This window comes from Protopterus annectens, chromosome 16.part0 (genome assembly GCF_019279795.1).
Source record: "Protopterus annectens isolate FY-2018-M chromosome 16.part0, PAN1.0, whole genome shotgun sequence".
NCBI lineage: Eukaryota > Metazoa > Chordata > Ceratodontiformes > Protopteridae > Protopterus > Protopterus annectens.
In genome coordinates this window covers 454,206,558-454,228,937 of record NC_056750.1, presented here as the reverse complement: position 1 = coordinate 454,228,937, position 22,380 = coordinate 454,206,558, and the positions used below count along the sequence as shown (strand labels likewise).

The 22,380-nt window shown below is 42.1% G+C and overlaps 1 protein-coding gene across 2 annotated transcripts in view; it reads left to right on the top strand.

The window, feature by feature from the left end:
• RABGAP1 (RAB GTPase activating protein 1) overlaps positions 1-22,380 on the top strand; it is a 4,144,188-nt gene that overhangs the window by 1,189,830 nt on the left and 2,931,978 nt on the right. For both annotated transcript variants that reach the window (XM_044058459.1, XM_044058460.1), the window contains one exon: positions 5,959-6,061. In XM_044058459.1, the coding sequence (XP_043914394.1) occupies positions 5,959-6,061 (103 nt within the window). The remainder of the gene's footprint in view (positions 1-5,958; positions 6,062-22,380) is intronic.

Here is a 22,380-nt window from a genome sequence, read left to right as displayed (position 1 = left end):
CATCTACCTCTTGGGTGTCCCCTCCTCCCGACCCCCTGGTGGACCTTATTTCCACATGGGCTTGGAAGGAGGCGGACACTGTGAAGCCAATCCCCAAGTGCCCGGATAGGATCCTGAGTCCCCCTGCTGAGAGAACCCACTGGAGCAGAGGTCCTCCTGTGGATGCCATGTTGGTGGCGGCAGCCACCAAGAGAGAGCTGGCTCAGGAGAGCTCTGCGGTCCACTCGCCGAGTAAGGACTCTCGAGCAATGGACCGCCTGGGGAAGCGGGTCTTTAGTTCAGCAACCTTCTCCATGAGAGCGCTGAACTATATGGCACACATCATCCGGATGCAGTGGGATCAAATAAAAGAATACGCTGCATCCTTCCCAGAGTCCATGTCAGAAGTAGACAAGCATCTGTACTCCTCCCGAATGTCTACTCTATGTTCAGTTTCTAGCACCTCTATGCGGCTCCTGTCACACGCCACTGAAGGAGCCGCTAGAGCCGCCGGAGCCGGCCTGGTAATCAGGCGTCAGGCCTGGCTCCGACACTGTGACTTCTCGGAACCCTTTAAGGCGTCATTCGCGAATGCCCCCTTTGATGGTTCTGCACTTTTTGGCAAAACCGTTCGCGACACTTTAGTCCAGAGCGAGAAAGATGGGAAGACGTTGTCTGCCGTCGGAGTCTGCTTCTCTGCTCCCCAGAGTTCCTTTTCTAAGAACCAAAAGGGTCAGAAGAAGATGTGGTTCCGAAAATCGCATCAGTCCCAGTCTGCTCCGGGCAACCAGTCCTCTCATGGCAGAGGAGGACAGGGAGTATGCCGCCCAAGAGGCAGAGGGGGGTCCCAGAAACTTTGGGTCCAGAGAACCCTTCTCTGAGAGGCCCACGCAGAACCCCTGAGGGGGTTGCCCCGCTGCTCCACTCTGGAGCCAGTCGGGGGGCGTCTTTCGAAGCACCTAGCAATGTGGGAGTCCATAACAGATCGCTAGGTGCTTCGCATCATATCCAGAGGTTACCAAATTCCCTTTATTTTAACCCCCAAAATCAGAAGCCTCCCCGACGTACCACCCAATCAGAGGGAGGCAGCTGCTACAGAAATTCAGCAGCTTTTACAAAAAAGAGTCATCCAACCCGTCCCCCCAGATCAGTTCGGATCGGGGTTTTACTCCAGGTTCTTTCTGGTGCCAAAAAAGATGGGGGACTTGAGACCCTTTCTCGATCTCTCTCTCCTGAACTTGGCAGTACCCAAAGAAAAGTTCCGAATGGTCACCTTACAATCTATTCTCCCCCTATTACGGGAGAACGATTGGATGTTTTCGATAGACCTCAAGGATGCGTACTACCACATCCTAGTGGACAGACGCTCCAGGAGGTTCCTCCGCTTCCAGCTGGGAGCCAGTCACTTTCAGTTCAGGGCCCTTCCCTTCGGTCTCACCTCAACCCCCAGGGTGTTCACCAAAGTCTTGGCGGTCATAGCGGCCCACCTGAGGCTTCAGGGAATTCAGGTCTTTCCGTACCTGGACCACTGGCTCCTCATCACCCCAACAAGGCATCTGCTCTGTTCAGGCAGGGATTACTTCCTCGACCTTGCTCCAAGTCTAGGGTTAACTATCAACATGACCAAATCTTCTCTAGTCCCCTCACAGGTGATAGATTTTATAGGGGCCAGATTGGATTCCAGGATAATGCTTGCCTTCTTAACTCCCGATCGGCTTCAGAACCTGAGGTTGCATGTCAAGGCCATTCTCATTCTTCCTGCTCCACCTGCAGAATTGATCCTGAGGGCTCTAGGGTCCATGACGGCAGCTATTCCTCTACTACCCCTAGCCCGCCTAAATATGAGGGTACTGCAATGGACCCTCCAAGTACAATGGTCCCGGTCTCGCAACCCCCTGTCCCATCCTATTCCCCTAAGCAGGGTTTGCAGAACGTCGTTCATGTGGTGGCTCCGGTCCCAGAGTCCCCACACGGGACGACCATTTTCGATGCCTTCCCCCGTCGCCACAGTGACCACGGACGCCTCTCACCTGGGGTGGGGGGGGCACTATTCAGGCAGAACGGTCCAAGGCATGTGGAATGACACAGAGACCTCCTTGCATATCAATGTCCTAGAGATAAGGGCGGTGCTTTTGACGTTGCAGGCACTTCACAGCCTTCTACTGATTGGGACAATTGCAGTACAAACGGACAACATGTCAGTTGTCTAGTACATCAACAAACAGGGGGGAAACCAGGTCTTATCCCCTTTGTCGCAAGGCCATGAGAGTGTGGGAATGGGCGATTTCCACCAACCGCTTTCTTATTGCAACGCACATTCCGGGACAGTCCAGCATCCTAGCAGACAGGCTCAGTCGTTCGATTCTGACTCCATACGAATGGTCTCTCAATCCTCTAGTAGCGAAACAAATATTTGCCCTATGGGGGCAACCCTGTTGCGATCTTTTTGCCTCTCCTTCAAATACCAAATGCAACAGTTACTTCGCTCTAATTCCCCCTCAGGGGGAGTCACCGAGAGACTCTCTAGTACATGCTTGGCCTCCCGGTCTCCTTTACGCTTATCCTCCTTTGCCCATGATGCTGAAACTCCTACAGAAAGCCAGTCGGCTGGGGAGCAAAATGATCCTCATTGCCCCATTCTGGCCTCGTCAAACATGGTTCCCGTACCTGTGGTCTCACCTAATTCATCCACCATGGATTCTGGATCCACTCCCGGATCTCATTACCCACCCTCTGGGTCTCCCGGCCCCCAACCTGGTCAACCTCAAGCTGACGGCTTTGTTGCTCCAGTTCCACTCCTGATTAGGACTCCCAGAATCTCCTCACCAGTCAAAGCCATCCTAGTAGCAGCGCATAAACCTTCCACCAGAAGAGTCTACCAAAGCAAGTGGAAACGTTTCTCAATCTGGGCGGAACACCATCACTTGGATCCTTTCACGGTGCCTCTCACATCGGTTTTGGAGTTCTTAACTACCCTTTTTCATCAAGGGGCTAGCTGCTCTACAGTCAAGGTACAACTGGCAGCGATTTCGCATTTTCATGTAGGGCATGAATCAGGCCCTCTGATGACTGCTAAACTTTGTAAAGCTTTCCTCAAGGGTACTTTCCTTCTCAGGCCTCCAGTCAGGGAGGTAGTACCCCCATGGGATTTGTCTTTGGTTCTCCAAGCCTTGACTAGCCCCCCTTTCGACCCAGTGGCCACGGTTGATCTTAAATATCTCTCTTGGAAAACGGCCGTCTTAGTGGCCATTACTTCAGCTAAAAGGGTCTCTGAACTTCAGGCTCTATGTGTTAAGCCGCCATATTTATCCTTTCATCCTGATAGTTTACCTCAGGATCAATCCGTCCTTTCTGCCTAAGGTGTCTTCAGAAGTTAATATTAATCAATCTATTAATCTTCCCGTGTTCTTTCCCCATTACCAGAACAAAGGAGAATATAACCTGCATTCCTTGGATGTGCACAGACAATTATGTTTTTATACTCATCGAACTGCTGGTCATAGGCAATCTGACCAGCTGTTTGTCTCCTTTGCCAAAACAAGTTTAGGCAAGTCAATTTCTAAAGTTACACTATCACGGTGGATAGCTAATTGTATCCTCTTAGCGTATCAGAGTTTGGGAAGGCCTGCACCTCAGGGGGTTCGAGCTCATTCTACTAGGGCCGTTGCTGCTTCGGCGGCTTTTAAATCTAGGATCCCCTTAGATGATATTTGTTCCGCAGCCACTTGGGCCTCATCTCATACCTTTATCAGCCATTACAAACTGGATGTTGTCTCCAGAGGTAGGGCGTCCTTTGGCTCTGCAGTGCTCCGGAATGTTCTTCCATAAAGGCCACCCAGGATTCGGGTAGCTGGGGACTCTGTCCCAAAGGTTGTTGACAAATGAAGTTCCTACTTCAGATTTAGAAGTTATGTACTCACCATAACGTTCCATCTGAGTAGGTATCTTCATTTGTCTGCAACCATCCCCCCCTCCTTCCCCCTGACTTTTAGGATCTGTCTTGGATTAGCCCCTTCCGGGGGGCACTTTTACATTGCTTATATCGGGCAAACTTGATCTGAGGTCAGTTAGGGTTGGCAGGGGATTGTGGGTAAAGGGAGGAGCTAGGAGCTCTGATCTGTGCTGTGGTAAAAGTTGCCGGCTCGGATCCAAGATCGGATCCGTATCCCAAAGGTTGCAGACAAATGAATATACCTACTCAGATGGAACGTTATGGTGAGTACATAACTTCTAATTTCAGGGCCAAAATCCACTCTTCCTGTGGTAGATAGGCTACCTAGTGCGTACCACTCCCACTGGTAAGCTAGAAGGCTTCACTCCAACACAGAAAGGCTTGGGGTGCTCAGAAGCTTGCCAGTAGTCCTGGATACAGCAAGTCTGTATCTGGACTTGACTAGTTACAGGAAAGGCAGGAAACAAGCTTAGAATTTTTTTTTTTGTTACAGAAAAGCAGCTAAAACAGCAGTAAATACAATACAAATTGTAGTGCAGGCCAGCACACCTGAGTGTGTAGCAACACTACGGCAAGTACAGTTAAAATTAATGCAATTAAATTAGCAAATGACTAAAAAAACAAGTGCAGAAGGCAGTAAATTAGAAGACTACTAACAAGCAGTACTAAGTGCAGAGTAAGAGTGACTGAACAGATAGCATGCAGAAGAGCAGCTAAGACAGTTAGAGTAAGAGCAGCTGAATAAAGTGTGTGTATATATATATATATATATATATATATATATATATATATATATATATATATATATATATATATATATATGTATATATATATATATATATATATGTATATATATATACATATACATATATATATACATATATATATATATATATATATATATATATATATATATATATATATTTTTTTTTTTTTTTTTTTTTTTTTTGAGGGAGGGAACAGAGCAGGATTGAGGCTACAGGGGTTGTCCTTCCCAAATGTTCTCTTTGTACACAGTAGGAGTGCCTGAAATCAGAATATGATGTCACTACACTCACTTGAGTGAGCAAATGAGATGGGCCCAGAAGGAGTAACCAAATACAAATCTACAAGAGGGGGCGGGCATTTTCAAAGCCACCAACATTAGCACCAAAACAAGAACAGAGAGGGTGGGTGGGGATGGGGAACTAACTGTAGAGAGAGAGCCACAACTTCAGTTGAGTTAAATATTCAGTGAAAAACACAAATAAATAAATTAAATACAGTACTATATTTAAAAGAGCAGATAAAAGTGTACTTAAATTCACTTATATGTCCAGCTGATTTCAGGTAGATGTTAGCTGGCCAAAGCTCTGATATTAAGCAGAGATAGCTCAAAATGTGCCACTTATATAAGGCAAGACAGAATGTCAGTGATGAGCTGAAACTACCCCCACCCCCACTGCTATCAATGGCTACACAGAAATTCTAAAAAGTACTCTGTAGAGACAGCCACAACTTCATTTGAGTTAATATTCAGTGAAAAACACACACAAATTAAGTACAGTACATGGAAATGGAAATATTTTTGCCTTGTTTTTGGTCCTACTTCAGTTTCTTACCCAATAATTAGAAGTGTGTGAAGTCTTCCATTTAGAGGAATGCACATTTTTTATTTGAGTTTTACTTGGCATCGTTATTGTAGCTTCTTGTAGAATCCCTTTCTGTCCTATACTAGTGTGCAGATACTTTATTTACTTTTGCAACTAAGCTGTCTGTAGGAAAGGTCATCCAGATTAGTTCACCTACCTGCTAAATAAAAACAATGTGCTCAAAGACTCTGCATTAGCTGACCACATCATTATAAGTGTTTTATATCTTGGCCTGTCACAATTAAATAAATCATTAGCAATTTAACCCATTTGAACTTAACTGAAATACCTGTATGACTTAAATTCGTACTACTTGACATTTGGTAACTTAATATGCAGTAATGTAAACATCCGTAATTAAGGATTTTTATTAATTTGATCTGTTTTCTCATTAAGGAGTCTATGGGCAAAAACTCAGATGGAAAATCCTATGTTATTACAGGAACTTGGAATCCAAATTCACCACATTTCCAAGCTGTGAATGAGGAAACTCCTAAAGGTACTTTTATTTGTTCCCAAATGCTATTGATCGTCGTCTGTAATTAAAATAATTGCATTTGCTTTATAGAATGTTTTCCTAGTACATAATTCATAGTGACAGTTTATAGTTAACTGTTTTACATATTCATAGAAAATAGTGTTGGTGGTGTGGTGTTCAGTCAGATGTGCTGGGTTTGTGCCATTATTTCAACCTTAGTTTTTGGTTTGTGTACTCTGGTACTCAAAAATAGACCTGATTTTCAGCCCTTTATAACATCCCACTTGGGGGATTCATCTTTTTTTCAGGATGTGTGAAGTCTTTTCTGATGGCTGGTACAAACTTAAGAAATCTTAGATGAGTCCCCTCATGTATTAAATTAAGTTATTTATTTATTTATTTTATTTATTTTATTTATTTATTTTACATTTGTTAACTGGGAAAGTCCAACTGGATACATATCCATTTTCAGTGGAGGCCCGAGGAGAAAAGCTCCAGAAATACAAGAATAATTTAACAAATACAGTTAAAAATATAATACCAACAGTTCAAATAGCAATTAATACAAAGAAAGATTGCAAGAGAGAAAATTAAGGAGTAAGTTTGAGTAGTAAGGTGTAGGGAGCAATATAATAACTTAGTAGAAATGCCAGAAGAAATGAAGAGAAAAATATAAAGCAATGAGCATAATAGAGCGGTAGCCCGAGGAGGGAGATTAACCTGGGCTAGAGCAGGAACATATCCACTGGTTGGTGAAATAATTTTTTGCTGCAGTCTTTAAATTTTGTTAGAGAGGGTTCGAGGGTTAAGTCAGGAGGAAGTGAGTTCCAGATTTTTGCTATGTAATTGGAGAATACTGAGTCACCGGCATGATTGCAGTATTGAGAGTTTTTTTACCATTAATTTATCAATAGATCTCAGTGGTCTGGTACTGATGTAAGGGGTAATTAAGGGTTGTATACCCAGAACTCTGTCTGGCTGGTTATTCTATGGGCCATTGTAAGTCGATTGTAGAGTAGTAGGTTGGGGAACTCGAGCCATTTTAGTAGTATTAGATTTTGACAGTGATTTGTGCGATAGGTAGCCCCTTTAGCGAATCTAGCGATATGGTTGTAGCACACAGTTAATTTATTTAGTGTGGTTTTAGAGAGGTTAGTGAGAATGGGGGAGGCATACAGGAGAGTGGAAAGTAGGTGGGTGCATGTTGTGTTGGTTCTGGCCAAAGGGGTTAAGAAGGCTTTGTTTCTGTATAGTGAGCCCAGTTTTTTACTGTTTTTTTTTTTAAATTGTTTAACATGAAGGTCAAAGTTCAGACTATTGTCAATTAGTACCCCAAGTAGTTTGGTGTGGCTGTCGGGGGATATTATGGTACCGTTGTTAGATGTGATTCTGAAGGTGACCTGAGGGGGATCGATGGGTTGGGGAGAACAGCAATAACTTGGTTTTGTTAGCAGTTAGCAGGGAGTTCTGGGAGGGAGTTGGCTGAGCAGAGCCAAGTAGAGTCGTCTGCATATTGTATACAGGTAGCTTCAGGGGTGGCTGACTGTAGATCATTAACAAAGATTGAGAATAGTAGAGGACCTAATATGGAGCCTTGTGGAACTCCTAATGAAACAGGTAGAAGGGTGGAGAGTCTACCTTGCCAGATCACTGCCTGATTTCTACCTTGAAGGTAATGTTTGAAACCAGTTGATAGTATGATTATGTAAGGAAAATTTACGAAGAGAGAATATTAGCTTGTTATGATTGACCATATTGAAAGCTTTAGGAAGGTCTAAAAGAGAGGCGATGAGATTTTACCTTTGTTCTTATTCTGGTTGATGGTGTCTGTGAATGATAGCAGTGCTGCTGTAGTGCTATGATAGAGTCTAAAGCCATGTTTTGAGTTTGTGATAAGTTTGTTCTGGATTAGGTAGTGCATAAGCTGGCTACGAATTCACTTTTCCATGATTCTGGCTAATGGTGAGAGGATGGCTATGGGCCTATAGTTGGATAACTCTAAAGAGTTTCCACCTTTATGCAGAGGTATGACGTGATACCTTCCAGATGCTGGGAATGGTGGCTTCAGTGATTGTCCTATTTTTTACGATCGAGATAGGGATAGCAATGACATCAGCTGCCAATTTTAAGTATTCAGCTGGGAGTCTGTCAGCAGCCAGGGTAGTTGGTTTAATTTTGGTCAGGAATTTTCTAATGTAACTAGTGGGGACATGTTGTAAGCTAAAAATCTTCTTGTCATTGGTGACATTTAGTTCCAGACTCATCAGTAGAGGTATCCGTTTGCTTTTTGGCTAGGGTGAGTATGGTATCAGTAAAGAAGTTATTGAAAGTATCTGATAGATTGACAGTGCTAGTCCCGGCCAGAGAAGAGGGGGTTGGTGTGGTAACATTGCCAGGCTTTAATATTTTATTTATACCTGCCCACGACGTTTTTGGTTGATTTTGATGCTTAGTAGGTTATGGAAGTAATCTCTTTTGTCTTTTAGAATAGCTCTTTTTGTGTCATTCGTAAGTTGCCTGTAGTAGAGCTGGTCAGATACAGATTTGGTGGTTCTGCATTTGGACCAGGCTGATTTTCTTTCAGAAATCTTTATTTTGGTACTTTTAGTAAGCCAAGGTGCTCTTTTAGGTGTAGCTCTGGAAGTATGTGGGGGTGCATGTGAGTCTAGGATAGAGAGAAAGGTGGAATTAAAGTAGTTTACAACTTCATCTAAAGGCAAATGGTGGAGTATGGTCCAGTTACAATGAATTAGATCAGATTGGAAGCTGTAGGGATTGAAATTATTTTTATTCCTTATTGTCTGATAAATGGGCTGATGAATTTTATTAGTTTTGTTTTTTTATGATAAAGATAGGGAGGTGATCACTTAAGTCATCTGGGAGGGTTCCCAAGATAAAGTTCTGAGGTTGTTGGTTAGCGAGTATCCAGTCTAAGACACTTCCTTTGTTACTGTTTTTATTGAATCTAGTGGGAGATTTTATTGGGAGAATTCATATAGGTTAAAGTGGGTGGTTGGGTTTTGTGAGGAACATAGGATGTTCTTTGTGTTTCACTGTTGCAGTCATTACATTTTGGTTATCTGCTTGTAGTAGCCCTCAGTCAGCCTGATTAACAAAGTCTTGGGTCCTGCGTCAGATCTTGTCCCTTCTTCCATGACGTCAGGGGTATAAAACATACAGCTGACGCCATTACATCAGTCTTTCTTGCCGTGCAATGCCCGAAGGAGAAGCAGATCGCAAGTGCCGGTCGGCCGACTCCTGAAATTTTCGTTTTTGAGTTTCAGAACCGAAGTCTTCAACTAAAGCTAAGTACCCCATTGGGGAAACTTTTTTTCTTGCTCCTTACCGATGTCACTAAAAGTTAATAATTGCATTACTTGTGGAAAGCAAATACCTCACAAAGATTTTCATTCATACTGTATTCCTTGCCTGGGCCCTGACCACGACGTACCTTGCTGTCAGTTTTGGACTTTATTTAATCAGCGCACTATCCATCCTCGGTATATTTTTGCCTCTAAATATTTCGGTTCTCGGTTTAATTATCCAGAAATGTCATCAGTTAGCCATCCGACTACCGGGATTCTGAAAAAACACAAAAATAAAGACAGAGACAGGCCGCCTAAGTCCAAAGCTGTTGGCGACGCTTCTCCTAAGCCAGTCGCCAATTCGCTGGTACTCATTAAGGTGCTTTCGCAGCCCCTGATACCCGCTACTTCAGATTCGCAGGCTTCTACTGAGACCCATTCCGAGTCCGGTATGCCGCGAGATGCTTCAACTGTTGAACCTGTGGATGTCTCTACCTTGTGGGTCCGGAGCCCCTGTGCAGGCATCGGCTTCTGAGGGGGGTGTATTCAGACCTACTGACTTGCATATTAAACCAACGCCATCTTCTTCTTCAAGGCCTAAAACTCGAACCATGCCTAGAAAACTGATGCCCAGACCGCATGGTCAGGCCTCTATGTCTAAAAAACAAATGTTAAGAATGGCTGAAGACCTTATTACTTTAATCAGGGGAAGCCAATCTTCCCCCTCTGAGACCTAGGACTGAGTTTGCTTATGATACTTATAACCAGGATTCAGGATTCTGAAATTTGTTTCCTCTGATGACCAGGATTTACCCTCATCTATCTATGAGGATTCTGACGCTGAGGACTCTATTCCCTCTGCTTCCCCCCCCCCAGAGGATTTCTCTTTTGGTGAAACCTTGCATACTCTCAGGGAACATTTTTGTTGGGAAAGTATGGATTTCGCTGATTCTAAAAGAGGCTTAGGGATTTCTTACTTTTGCCCCAGCACAGGCCTTTAGCTATACCTCCTGTACTGTTGATGATGCCTTTTCGGAATCCAGCATGGCCCCTGACTCTCTACCTCCTGCTTCCAGAAAACCTGATAGATATTACAGGGTTCCTGACTCTCACAAGTTCCTTTTCAAAAATCCTGATACCGTTTCACAAGGACCCTAGGGCATTAAAGCTACTACTGCCAAAAATCCTACTCCCTCTGATAGAGACTCCAGGGCGCTGGATAGATGGGTTAAGAAGGTATACACTTCTGCAACTTTGGCCATTAGGGCCTTGAATTGCCAGTTTCATATGTTAAAAGTATCAGCAGCATATTATTGGATTGCTTAAACAGGAAATTATGGTGATTCCTGATTGTGCTGAAAAAAGGATTTACAGGATTTGATGCATTCTGCTTTACAAGTTGGTAAACATACATTGCAATGTGGTTTTGATTCACTAGAGGCATCTTGCAGAGCTGCGGTAACTGAGTCTGTAGTTAGAAGGCATGCTTGGCTTAAGGAGCAATCCTTGCCAAATCATGTTAAAGCGAAATTACTGGATGCTCCCTTAAATCAGGACCGCCTGTTTGGCAACAAAGCAGAAGACGTTCTTAAAAAGATAGAGGAAAAAAGCTAAATCTATGCATACTGTTAAATATTTTTTTACAAGTACAACCTCCAAGATTTAGTAGGCATTGGCCTTCTAAAAATTGGTCCTTTCCTGCCTCTTCCAGACCTTCTCAGTCCAAACCCAGATCCAGCAGTGCACCCAGGCTTCAGTCCCAGGGAACGCACAGGACTAAGCAGTGGGGGGGCCTCCACTTCCAAATTCTGGAAGTAGTAACCCCCCCCCCCCCATGGTATACTGTCTCAATGACTTCTTTTTAAAACTTCCAAGCATTTCTCAATGGACTGCCCCCTTGGGGGGAAAGATTGCACTTCATGCAAAGAGCTGTGGACTCATTACCCAGGACAATTGGGTTTTAAATATAGTGTCCCAAGGATACAGATTTCACTTCCACATGTTACCAACTCCAAGCGATTGGCCCGGATCTACCTCCAAATCAGTGAGCAGTGGCCCAAAAGCAAGTACTCTCTCTTACTTAAGCATAGGGGCTATTCACTTGTTACCAGAAGAGGAAAAGGGACAAGGTTTCTACTCAAGATTTTTCCTGATACCCAGAAAAGACAATTCATGGTGTCCTATCTTGGACCTGTCTACTCTAAACACCTTTTTGGTGATTCCAAAATTCAAGATGCTGACTCTTCACCAGTTGCTTCCTATGCTAAGCAAAGATGCCTGGTTGGCAACACTAGTTTTAAAGGAAGCATATCTGCACATCCCAATCAGAGTATCTTGCAGAAGATACATACGCTTCAAAGCAGGCTACACGCACTGTCAGTTCTCTGCACTGCCCTTTGGCTTATCTACTGTGCCCAGGGGATTCACAAAGTGCCTAGCTCCAGTCTTTGCATTTTGCAGGCAAAGAAATATTCAAATATACCCATACTTGGACGATTGTCTAATTCAGGCAGAAAACCAGGACATACTTTTGAATCATCTGGCTTTGATACAAAGGGTGTTAACTTGGCTGGGATACACCATAAACAAAAAGCAACCACACCTGTTACCCTGTCAACAAATTATATTCCTGGAAGCAAGCTTGAATACAACTTCTCAGATGGGTTTCCTCACGCCAGAGAAACAAATTGACAACCTATTTCAAACAAGTGGCCACAAAAACCCTGCTTATCTGCAAGGCAAATACTACAAGCCTTGGGGTTCATGGCTTCCTGCATTCTTCTAATTCCATATACAAGACTGCATATGAGGAAACTACAATGGTGTCTAAAAAGCCTATGATGTCAACATTCTCAGGATCTAGAAGCAATGATTCCTATCATTCCTTGCCTGTGCCTAGAGTCCCTTTGGTGGGCAGAGGCCTGCCATCAAAACAAGGGACTACCATTCTCACTACCCTCTGCCACCCAAACCATAACAGACTCATCAGACTATGCATGGGGGGGCGCACCTGGCAGGGAAGTGCATTCAGGGCAAATGGAACCTAATTCAAATGCACCTTCACATCAATCATAAAGAAATGTTAGCTGTACAGAATGCTCTGACAGCCTTCAAGGACCACATTCTTCCAGGACAATTAATGCTAAAGACGGGCAACACCACTGTTAAGTGGTACTTAAGCAGGGGGTACACATTGTTACCCCCTCTGCAGACTAGCCATGGCATTGTGGAACACAGCCTTGAGCTACCAAGTGCATCTACAAGCTCAATTCCTGCTAAGAAAACTAAATACACTGGCAGACGGACTAAGAGGAAACCCCATGGACCCACACGAGTGGAAACTGGAACCAAGGATTTTCAACATGTTGACAATTAAATGGGGGAGCCCAGATATAAACCTGTTTGCCTCCCCCCCAGAACCATCAGTTGGAAAAATTTTGCATAAGGACTCCCCACAGACAAGCTTGGAAAGTGGATGCTGTGTCCTTCAGCTGGAAAAACAGTTTATGCCTTTCCTCCTCTGCCTCAGCTCTCCAAAGTACTACTAAAGATCAAACAAGACAACCAAGGATGATTTTGATTGCACCAGACTGGCCACACCAACACTGGTTCCCCCTTCTGCGCATTATGTCACTGTTGGCCCCATGGCATCTGCCTCAGACTCCTACCCTGCTGTCTCAGCAGGAGAGCCAGATTCTGCACCCTCCGCTTCAAACACTGAACCTAGCAGTTTAGCTAGTTACCTAAGCTCTCCTTTACCATTCCTCAGTAAACCAGTGATGGATGTCATTTTAGAGGCTAGGAGGCCTAGTACTAGAAAATCTTATGCTGAAAAATGGAAAAGATTCTGTGCCTGGAATCAATCTCAAGGGATGAGCACAACAGTGCCCAATTTACCTCAGACTGTACAATACTTAACTAAGATGCTTCACTAGGGCCTGTCTTTTTCTCCAATAAAAATTCACACCTCAGCCATTTCAGCTCATTATAACACAGAACCTCCCCTCTTATCTCATCCACTGCTCAAGCAGTTCTTCAGAGGGACCAAAAATTTTAAGACCACCCAGGAGAGCACCAACTCCAGCCTGGGACCTTAACTTTGTATTGGAAAAACTCACCCTTCCTCCTTTTGAGCCAGCTGCTACTGCAGATTTAAAATTCCTTTCTTGGAAAACAGCTTTACTTTTAGCCATCACTTCAGCAAGAAGGGTGTCTGAATTACAGGCCCTTATGGCAGTGGAGCCTTTCATCAGCTTTCATGCGGACAGGGTGTCCATCAGGACCAGTCTGTCTTTCATGCCAAAGGTAGTATCCAGTGTGGCTTTTAATCAGTCCATTCATTTGCCAACCTTCTTTCCTAATCCACAGAACAAAGGGGAACAGATACTGCACTCCTTAGATGTGCACAGACAACTTAGATTCTACTTGGACAAGACTAAACCTCAAAGGAAATCTGAACAACTGCTGGTGGCATTTGCTACAGGGACAGAGAGGAAGGCTATTTCAAAGCAAATCATCTCCAAATGGATAGGCCATTGCATTCATTTCTGCTATAAGCACCATGGAAAACCTATCCCACAGGGGATCAGACCCCACTCAACCAGGGCTGCATCTACCTCTACAGCCTTTCTCAGAGGCATACCTACCAGGAACCAGGGCCGGCCTTAGCCAAAATGGCGCCTGAGGCGATGTAGTGCTCTGGTGCCCATTAAGCCCCACCCACACCATAGTCATGAAACATCCCTGTTTGAGCCTCACCCACAGGGTCACTCCCCAGGAAAGCCACTCCAGTTATTTCTTTAAATTATTTAAATGCATAGGAAGAGTAACTACATTACAAGGTATCTTTAACTGCAACTACCTCTGCATAGTATTTTCTACTTTAAAAATCAGAGCCGGATCATAGTCAGATAAGGCCCTAGGCAGGATAATAGACTGCCCCCCCCCCCCCCAGAGCAGCCCCCCTCCTCAGCCATTGCAGTGTTCCATTATTTGGTTATTTCTCACCAGTCATACTGTTCTCTTATTTGCTTCTACAGTGATTACAGATATTAAAATAAAAGAGCACAAACACAAGTAGCTATTTGCTAAACAATACAGTCTCGCAATGAAAACTGACATGGCATAAGCAGTAAACTTCTCTGCCCTTGAAACTTACATTCATTGAAATAGAAAAACTCACATTAATAGAAAATGCATCTGGCCAGTGAAGAATTAAGTTTGCCTGTGGGCTGTTTTCAAAACAGACTCTCTTGTACACATTTTGTAGGGCCATGCATACGTGCATTTGTTCTTTGATTCACCTTCCTGATTGCATTGAATTATATTCCTTGTATAACACAGCACTACTTGTTAGAAAGTGTTTTAAATTTATAGTTTTAAACATTCTTTTAATAAGCAATGAAACAAAATGTATGAACCCATAACTACCCCTCAAGACTTTGTCATCACAATCCACCAATATTACTCCATGCACACAATCTCTGCAGAAGTAAAATCAGCTGAATTCCACATTAAAGAAATCAGTAACTAATGAAGAGGTTGCTACCGGCAAAACAACTTCACATATCAATGTTTTATCTACAAATTCAGTGCCTGCCGCCCTTGAAGAATTTATTGCCTATATTACATTTGAAAATTGGTAAGTTGGCAATATTGCAATAGGAAATGTCCAACAAGTTCATAGTCACTAGGCATCTCATACTCTTGCTGTGAGGCGACAGTGCTACTGCTGTACCACTGCACCGTCCACACCACCGCCGTGAGAGATGAATCTTGGCATCCATGTAGAAAACACATGCTACTAGCTGATGATCGGAGGCCTGATCATAATTCTTTGTAATGCACGGAGCTTTATGTGCTCAGTGTACTACTAGTTACAGTAAAAAGAAAGTGTAAAAGTGTTTTGCTAACATTCAAAACTGGTAAAGCACTTGACTAGTGCTGTCAAGTGGACAGCAGCACATGTCAGGGCAGTATTTTGACACAAATAAGGGATAGCTTGCAGGCACAGCTGACCGAATCAAAACTGTTGTTTGAGTTCTGCCACTGTGGTTTGCTGGCTGGCACTATCATTTCTTCGTGATTTCTGCAAGAGGGGATCATAACAGCGTTTGGGGAATGTTTTAACAGTTCGTATCTGGTATGCCACCGAAGAGTTTAACTAGTTTGTCTTTTTGCAGTATTGAAATGTATTCACTGCGCTACATGCACTGTATTGATTTACATGTGCATTCTAGATTATTTTAGATAACCTAGTACATATTGAAGTATCAAAAAGTTTGTGTTTATAATGTGCTTGAGAACATTCAGTTCTAGTTAACAGGAAGTAAAGGAAAGAAGAGTAGGGTTAAAGTATAAGAAAGGTAATATATATTTTGGAATTTAGTGAGGCAGGTAATGGAGAGGTAACAACGCATAAAAAGGTGGAGAAAGTATGAGGTAGAACTGATTGTATATGTAGAGAAACCGTGTAAAATTAGAAGTGAAAGTAGTTGAGGAGGAAGGTAAGGAAGTGACAAGCTTAGTGTTACCTGGATTTGTCAGTGTTCTCAAGTTATTTTTTTGGTTAACAATTTAAAGTTTGCTTCTCAGATTATTAGTGGGAATGGCATTCCATAGTTTTGCAACATAGACTTGGTAGAGAATCTCCTTGTTGCTAGTTTGATCTAGTAACTGGAGTCTGAATTTTTAACTGGAACCTAAGAAATCTGGTAGGGTTGGGTTTCTAAATTAGTCTGGTTAACACTGGGCATCTGTTGACCTTTAAGAGAATGTTATGAGCCATTTTAGTTGTGATAAAATAATGAGATGTAATTTTACTCTAAGATTGCTATGCAGTGGTTGTTTAATGTGTAGAGTTTAAAGTAAATTTGGCAATATTATTGTAGCATTTTTCAAGCTTTAATAGCTGTCCTTTTGGATGTTGATAAAGAAGAGTATAATGAAGTTGGAAGAAACAGTTTGAATAGCTGTTAACAGTAATGAGTTTTGTAAGGTTGGATTTAGCCTTATATAACATAACCAGTTTTATTTTGTTGATGACAGAAGTTGTAGTAAAAAATTATGTATTAGATTCAGAAATGAGAGTGATTTACAGAAGCATTCTTTGTTACCTTCTGCTTTTTGATGTTCATTGAACCTCTTCTCTCATGTAATGTTTCTATCAGGAAACAATACCTTGTTCATATTTTGTTTGGTATATATAATACTCAGTGAGAGTCTGTTCACCAAAATTAATTGTTTATCATTTTATCATCTTCAGTCCCTTTCTAAAATGTTATTTATGCTGCTATACTTTAATGACTTCTTTCTTTTGTGTAAGAGGTTGCCAGGGCAGGAAATTACATTGAAGTACATTGAAAATTCTGTTCTCAGCAAAAAACAGTACTCTTGTCGTACAGGACTTTTCTAAGGGAGGCAAAGCTTCCCTCAGCATTGTGTATATGCACAGTCCTGTTCATTTAAATAGCTAACTCTGAGGTTGCTACAGTTATAAGGATTTTTTCATTCATTTATAGAGATTTTTTATGTAGAAAGGCTGTGTTTTTGCAGAAGGACCCTATTGCAGGTTTCATCTGGTAATGATCAGCAAAACTTTCTTCAAAATTGTGTTCCAAGGAACTGTTCAGCTGTCAGTACTGTTCTTTTATGAATTGGGATGCTCTAAATTGTAAGGCTTGGCTAGGGATAACCCATCCTATTAAGTGCATGTAAGCTTTTTTTCAGGTTTGAGCAAAGTATGTTAATATTTTGTTGCTCTGTTACTTTCCAGACATTTCTCTCTTTATTAGTTTACTGTTCATTATTAGACAAGAATGTCTGTGGAGTACCATTCAGTTTTTTGTATTTAAGGAGTGAGTTTTTTCTGCATATGTTATTGATGGTGGAATAATTTGAGGGTGGGTGTAACCTTTTTCCCTTTCTGTTTGTGTTTCTAGTGGAAGGAATGTTAAGGCAAGCCAAGACCTGGAGAGTACCCAGTTAGGGGCATGAATGACATCTTTGTTTGCAGATGATGAAGTTATACTAGCTTGAAATGCCAAAATGACTGTGATCTCCAGCATGTACTGGGACAATTTTTCTAAGAAGTGAGAAGCAATTGTGATTATAGTTAACACCTTCAAGTTATAGGTTGTGATTTGTAATGAGGAAGAGGGCTGATTCGTCTCTGCATTGGGGGGGGGGGGGGGCTAGTGATCTCTGGTGGACGAGTTTATATGTCCTGGTATCTTGCTCATGACCAAAGGAAAAAGGGATTAGGAGAGTGATCATCAGGTGGGATGAAGTAACAGTAATGTACTAAATGTATTGTACCAGGGTGTGATCATAGGATGCCTCCCTTCTGGTTGTAATAGCAAGACATCAAGGATATATGTGACAGAAGTGAGGTCTCTTAACAGGGTAGCTGAGTGCAGTCTTTATAAAAAGTGAGAATCTCAGAGTGTAGTTTTTGCCGTTCTGCGTTGACAGGAGTCAGCTGAGGTTTTGGCACCTTGTGAAGATATGCCTTGCTACAAGAGGTGTTCCAGGTGCAGCCTACTGGGATGAGGCCCTGCAGGTGACATGTAGGACACACAAAGATTATAAATCTCAGTTAACCTGGGAATGAAATGCTGTACAATTGGTCTATGGAGCATTTAACGATCTGTCAGAACTCACCCTCACATGGCATCATCTTGCCTCTAGGAGGATGGTACAAGGTTGGCATGGTGGGGATTGTGATAACGCATCCAGTTTAAGTCTGGATTAAAGATGGCAAGGATTTTATCTTTAATATGAATAGATTAACTTGTTCCAGAGGTGGTGTATGCTTTGGGAGATGTCTGACCTGCCAGCAGATCTTGCTTATTTGTTGGTGATGCTTTAAATCATTGGTGTGGGTGTTTATGGTGGTAGTATTGTTAAGGTGTAAGAGTGCAAGGAGAGCTGGATCTTCTTGGCCCTAAAATCAACTACTTCTGCAAGTTTACTGAGAATTTTGCCATTGCATAATAGCCTGCTTGTCACTATATCTGACCTCGATATTGCAGGAGCTGTGCCACAAGGCCTTACTCCTACAGTTTGAGATGTTTGTCATTGCATATTGTAAGCACATATATCATGCAGAACCTTGCTGTATATTAACTTTAATCAGTCAAATACTTGCCTGCTCTGTGATTGAAAGTCTCTGTGAAATATGTGCACTCTAAGGACCTCTTACTAAGTTGGCTACTGTCCCCTTTATCTTTACCAGTAGTCTATACTAGATATGCCAGTTATTTAGCCTCAGGAAATGACAGAAACCTGTATTACTTCATATCTTTGTTAATTGCTTTGTACTGGCTATAAACTAACCGCTGTCAGTTATAATTTGACCTGATGGTCAGACTGTCAGTGATATTCTCCCAGACTGTATGACCAGACATCTCACACATCCAGTAACCAACATATTTATAAAACAGCACACAACCTTTCCAAGTTTAACCTAGAAATATTCATTACTACACTATCATCTATTAACTGGAACTTCTAAAGTCCTCCCCTTAGACAAAGCTGTAAATGCATTAAGTACAACTTTTCTGAATGTCCTATATAGCCTTGCACTTCCTAACAGGAAGAGACTAAAACAAATAATGCAGTTTGGCTATCCAGAAAGAGTAGAATGTTAATGCAGGATAGAGAAAAAGAAAGGAAATAATGGCAAAAATGTAAAACGCCTCAGTATATTAAAATTTAGAATACTTCACACTTGTACTAAAAAGCAAATAAATGAAGACAAAAACAATAATATCATAGCTTTCAGAATAATTCCAAAAACAGACCAAAGAAATACACAAACCAAGTCCACAAGACCCTGAATTCAGAGGCCAGCAGTAGAATACACAGTGATGTAATTATATACACAGATACTTAGTTTGCCAAAACTGAATCAATCCACAAAAAACACTTTTATTAGGACGTATACACAAGTGCTTTCGTCTCTGTCAGTTCAGAGACTTTATCAAGATAAAAAACAGAACAGGAAGCACCTTAATATAACCCCTTCCCAATCAACAAGCCAGCATTGAATTAACACAACAAAAGTACTTCAATACATTTATCCAAAAACCCTATTTGTCAAAAAAAATAAATAAATAAAAACATCCTATTATATAAAATATCCTATTGTATAAAATAGTAATATACCTAATAGAATCATATACATGTCTGCTTCACACATAAAATGCATGCTGGAAAAAAGACATACACATACAAGTTTGATAAAGTGTGATATAAAATACACAATAAAAAATATCATAAAAAATATAAACAATATAAAAATATATGTATGTATGTGTATGCATGTAAACAAAAAAAAAAAATATATATATATATATATACACACACACACACACACACATGTGCATGCAAAAAAACAAGAAAGAGGCCATCACCTCTCTAGTGCCCTTAATTTCAAAGAGCAGGCCAGAGAAAACATATCATTCAGACTTGCCAGTTAGTTGCATTCATTCTTAATTGCCAGAGCGCCTCCAACCTCTGAAGTTGGAGAGGCCATGGACCCCCCCCCCCCCTCGGATCCCTGCTTAACTTATCAATAATGGCAAATTTAAATGAATGCACCTCATATTCAGTGCAATGTCTTGCTAGGGCATTTGTTTTATTTTTCAACCTCATGTCCCTCACATGCTCGTAAATCCGGTTCCTGAGTTTTCTCTCAGTTTTTCCTACATAAAAGCAGGGACATTGTAAACATACAGAGCAGTACACCACCCTCTCTGACTGACATGTAAACTTATCCTTAAACCTAATAACCTGCCCAATAATGGTCACCGGTGAGCCATCCATGATAAATCCACACTGGTTGCATGCCCCACATTTCCTCAGAGTCCCGGGGCCTAAATCAACCATTCCAGACCGCTCATTTATTACCCCGTCCCCAACCCTGGATAATATGGCTTTGAAATGGCCCCTTTCCCTCTTATTAATTACCTCCAACATTACTTCCTGAATTAAGGTGGGGGGATAACCTCTCCTCAAAAATATGCCCTTCAAGATATAACATTCATTCAGAAAGGATTCAAAAAGGGACACACAATACGCGCTCCTCTCACAAATTGTCCCTTGATATCCACCTTTTTCTGTTTGAATGGATCTGAGCTGCTTAAGTGCAAAAAGCTGTTTTCAGTAGGTCTCCTTTCTGAATATTTCAGCAATAAAGGACAGAGAGCTAGTGTCTTTAATCAATTTCACATCTAGGTAGGTATTTCATTCTTCCCTACCATATGTTTGAACCTAAAAAACGAGGTAGACTCATTGATGCAAGTCACAAGCTCAGAAATTAAGTCAAAGGGGCCATCCCAGGAAATAAAAATGTCATCCAGGTAACAGACGTACACCTTACAAAAGGGAAATAAACTGCGAGTCAAATAAGAATTTATTTTCCCATTCAATCATAACAATATTCGCAAAAATACCCCCACATGGTGAACCCATAGCCACCCCATCAATTTGCAGGTAAACTCAGTATCGAATAAGATATAGTTATTCTTTAAAACCAGTTCAAAAAGCTGTTCATAAGCATTAATACTATCCTAGAGCACGCCTTTAGAAAGCAGGTACTCACATAACCATCCCAATCCAATATCATGGGGTATCACCGTGTAGAGGTTCTTTATGTCTGTACTGATGAACAACCATTCAGTATAACCCAGATTATTAATCCTGTCCAGGACCTAGGTCACTTAGGTGGATTCGAAAGGCTCTTGTGAATCTTAAGCAAGCCAAAAATAGTGGAGATTTTTGGATGGGTGACTGACATATAATTGAACTCGTCTATCGTGAGTGACCCCTCAATAAACATATAATTCAGCTAAACTTTACGATATAATCCATTTAATTCATTCAGTGAAATTTTTCTATAATGCACACTGTTTAACATCTCCTTCATTCTTCTTCTTCTTTCAGTTGCTCCCGTTAGGGGTCGCCACAGCAGATCAACTGTTTCCATTTCCTCCTGTCCTCTGCATCTTGCTGTGTCACACCAACCACCTGCATGTCCTCTCTCACCACATCCATAAACCTTATCTTAGGCCTTCCTCTTTTCCTGTTACCTGGCGCTTCATCCTTAGCATCTTTTTCCCAATATACTCTGCATCCCTCCTCAGCACATGTCCAAACCAACTTAATCTTGCCTCTCTGGCTTTGTCTCCAAACCTTCCAACCTGGGCTGACCCTCTGATATACTTATTCCTATTCCTGTCCATCCTCGTCACACCCAGTGCAAATCTTAACATCTTCAACTCTGCCACGTCAAGCTCAGACTCCTGCCTTTTTGTCACTGCCACTGACTCCAATCCGTATAACATAGCTGGTCTCACTACCCTCTTGTAGACCTTCCCTTTCACTCTTACTGGTACTCGTCTGTCACAAATCACTCCTGACACTCTTCTCCACCCACTCCATCCTGCCTGTACTCTCTTCTTCACCTCTCTTCCACACTCGCCATTACTCTGAACTGTTGATCCCAAGTACTTAAACCTCATTCACCTTTGCCACCTCTACTCCCTGCATCCTCACCATTCCTCTATCCTCCCTGTCATTCACACACATATATTCTGTCTTAGTCCTGCTGACCTTCATTCCTCTACTCTCTAGAGCATATCTCCACCTCTCCACGGTCGTCTCCACCTGTTCCCTACTCTCACTACAGATCACAACGACATCTCCTTCATTCTTATGTTCTAATCAGCCAAGTCCATCACGACCATCCCTCCACCTTTATCAGGCTTAATAATTCTAACATTACTTCTAAGCGTTCCAAGACTCACCTCTTCAGCTTCACGCATATTTAACTGAGGTTTCCGCCTGGGGATATTCCTCATTTCAATCTCACAAATCCTTTCATAAATGTGTAGCGAGGGGTGCAGTGGAGGGTTAAAGGTACTTGATATATGTAGGGGATTGCCTTTTTTTTTTTGCTAATTTTGAGAATGTGAACAATGATTTTGGTGAGAAGGAGACCAATCCCCCCCCCCCTTTTTAGAAGGGAAGATG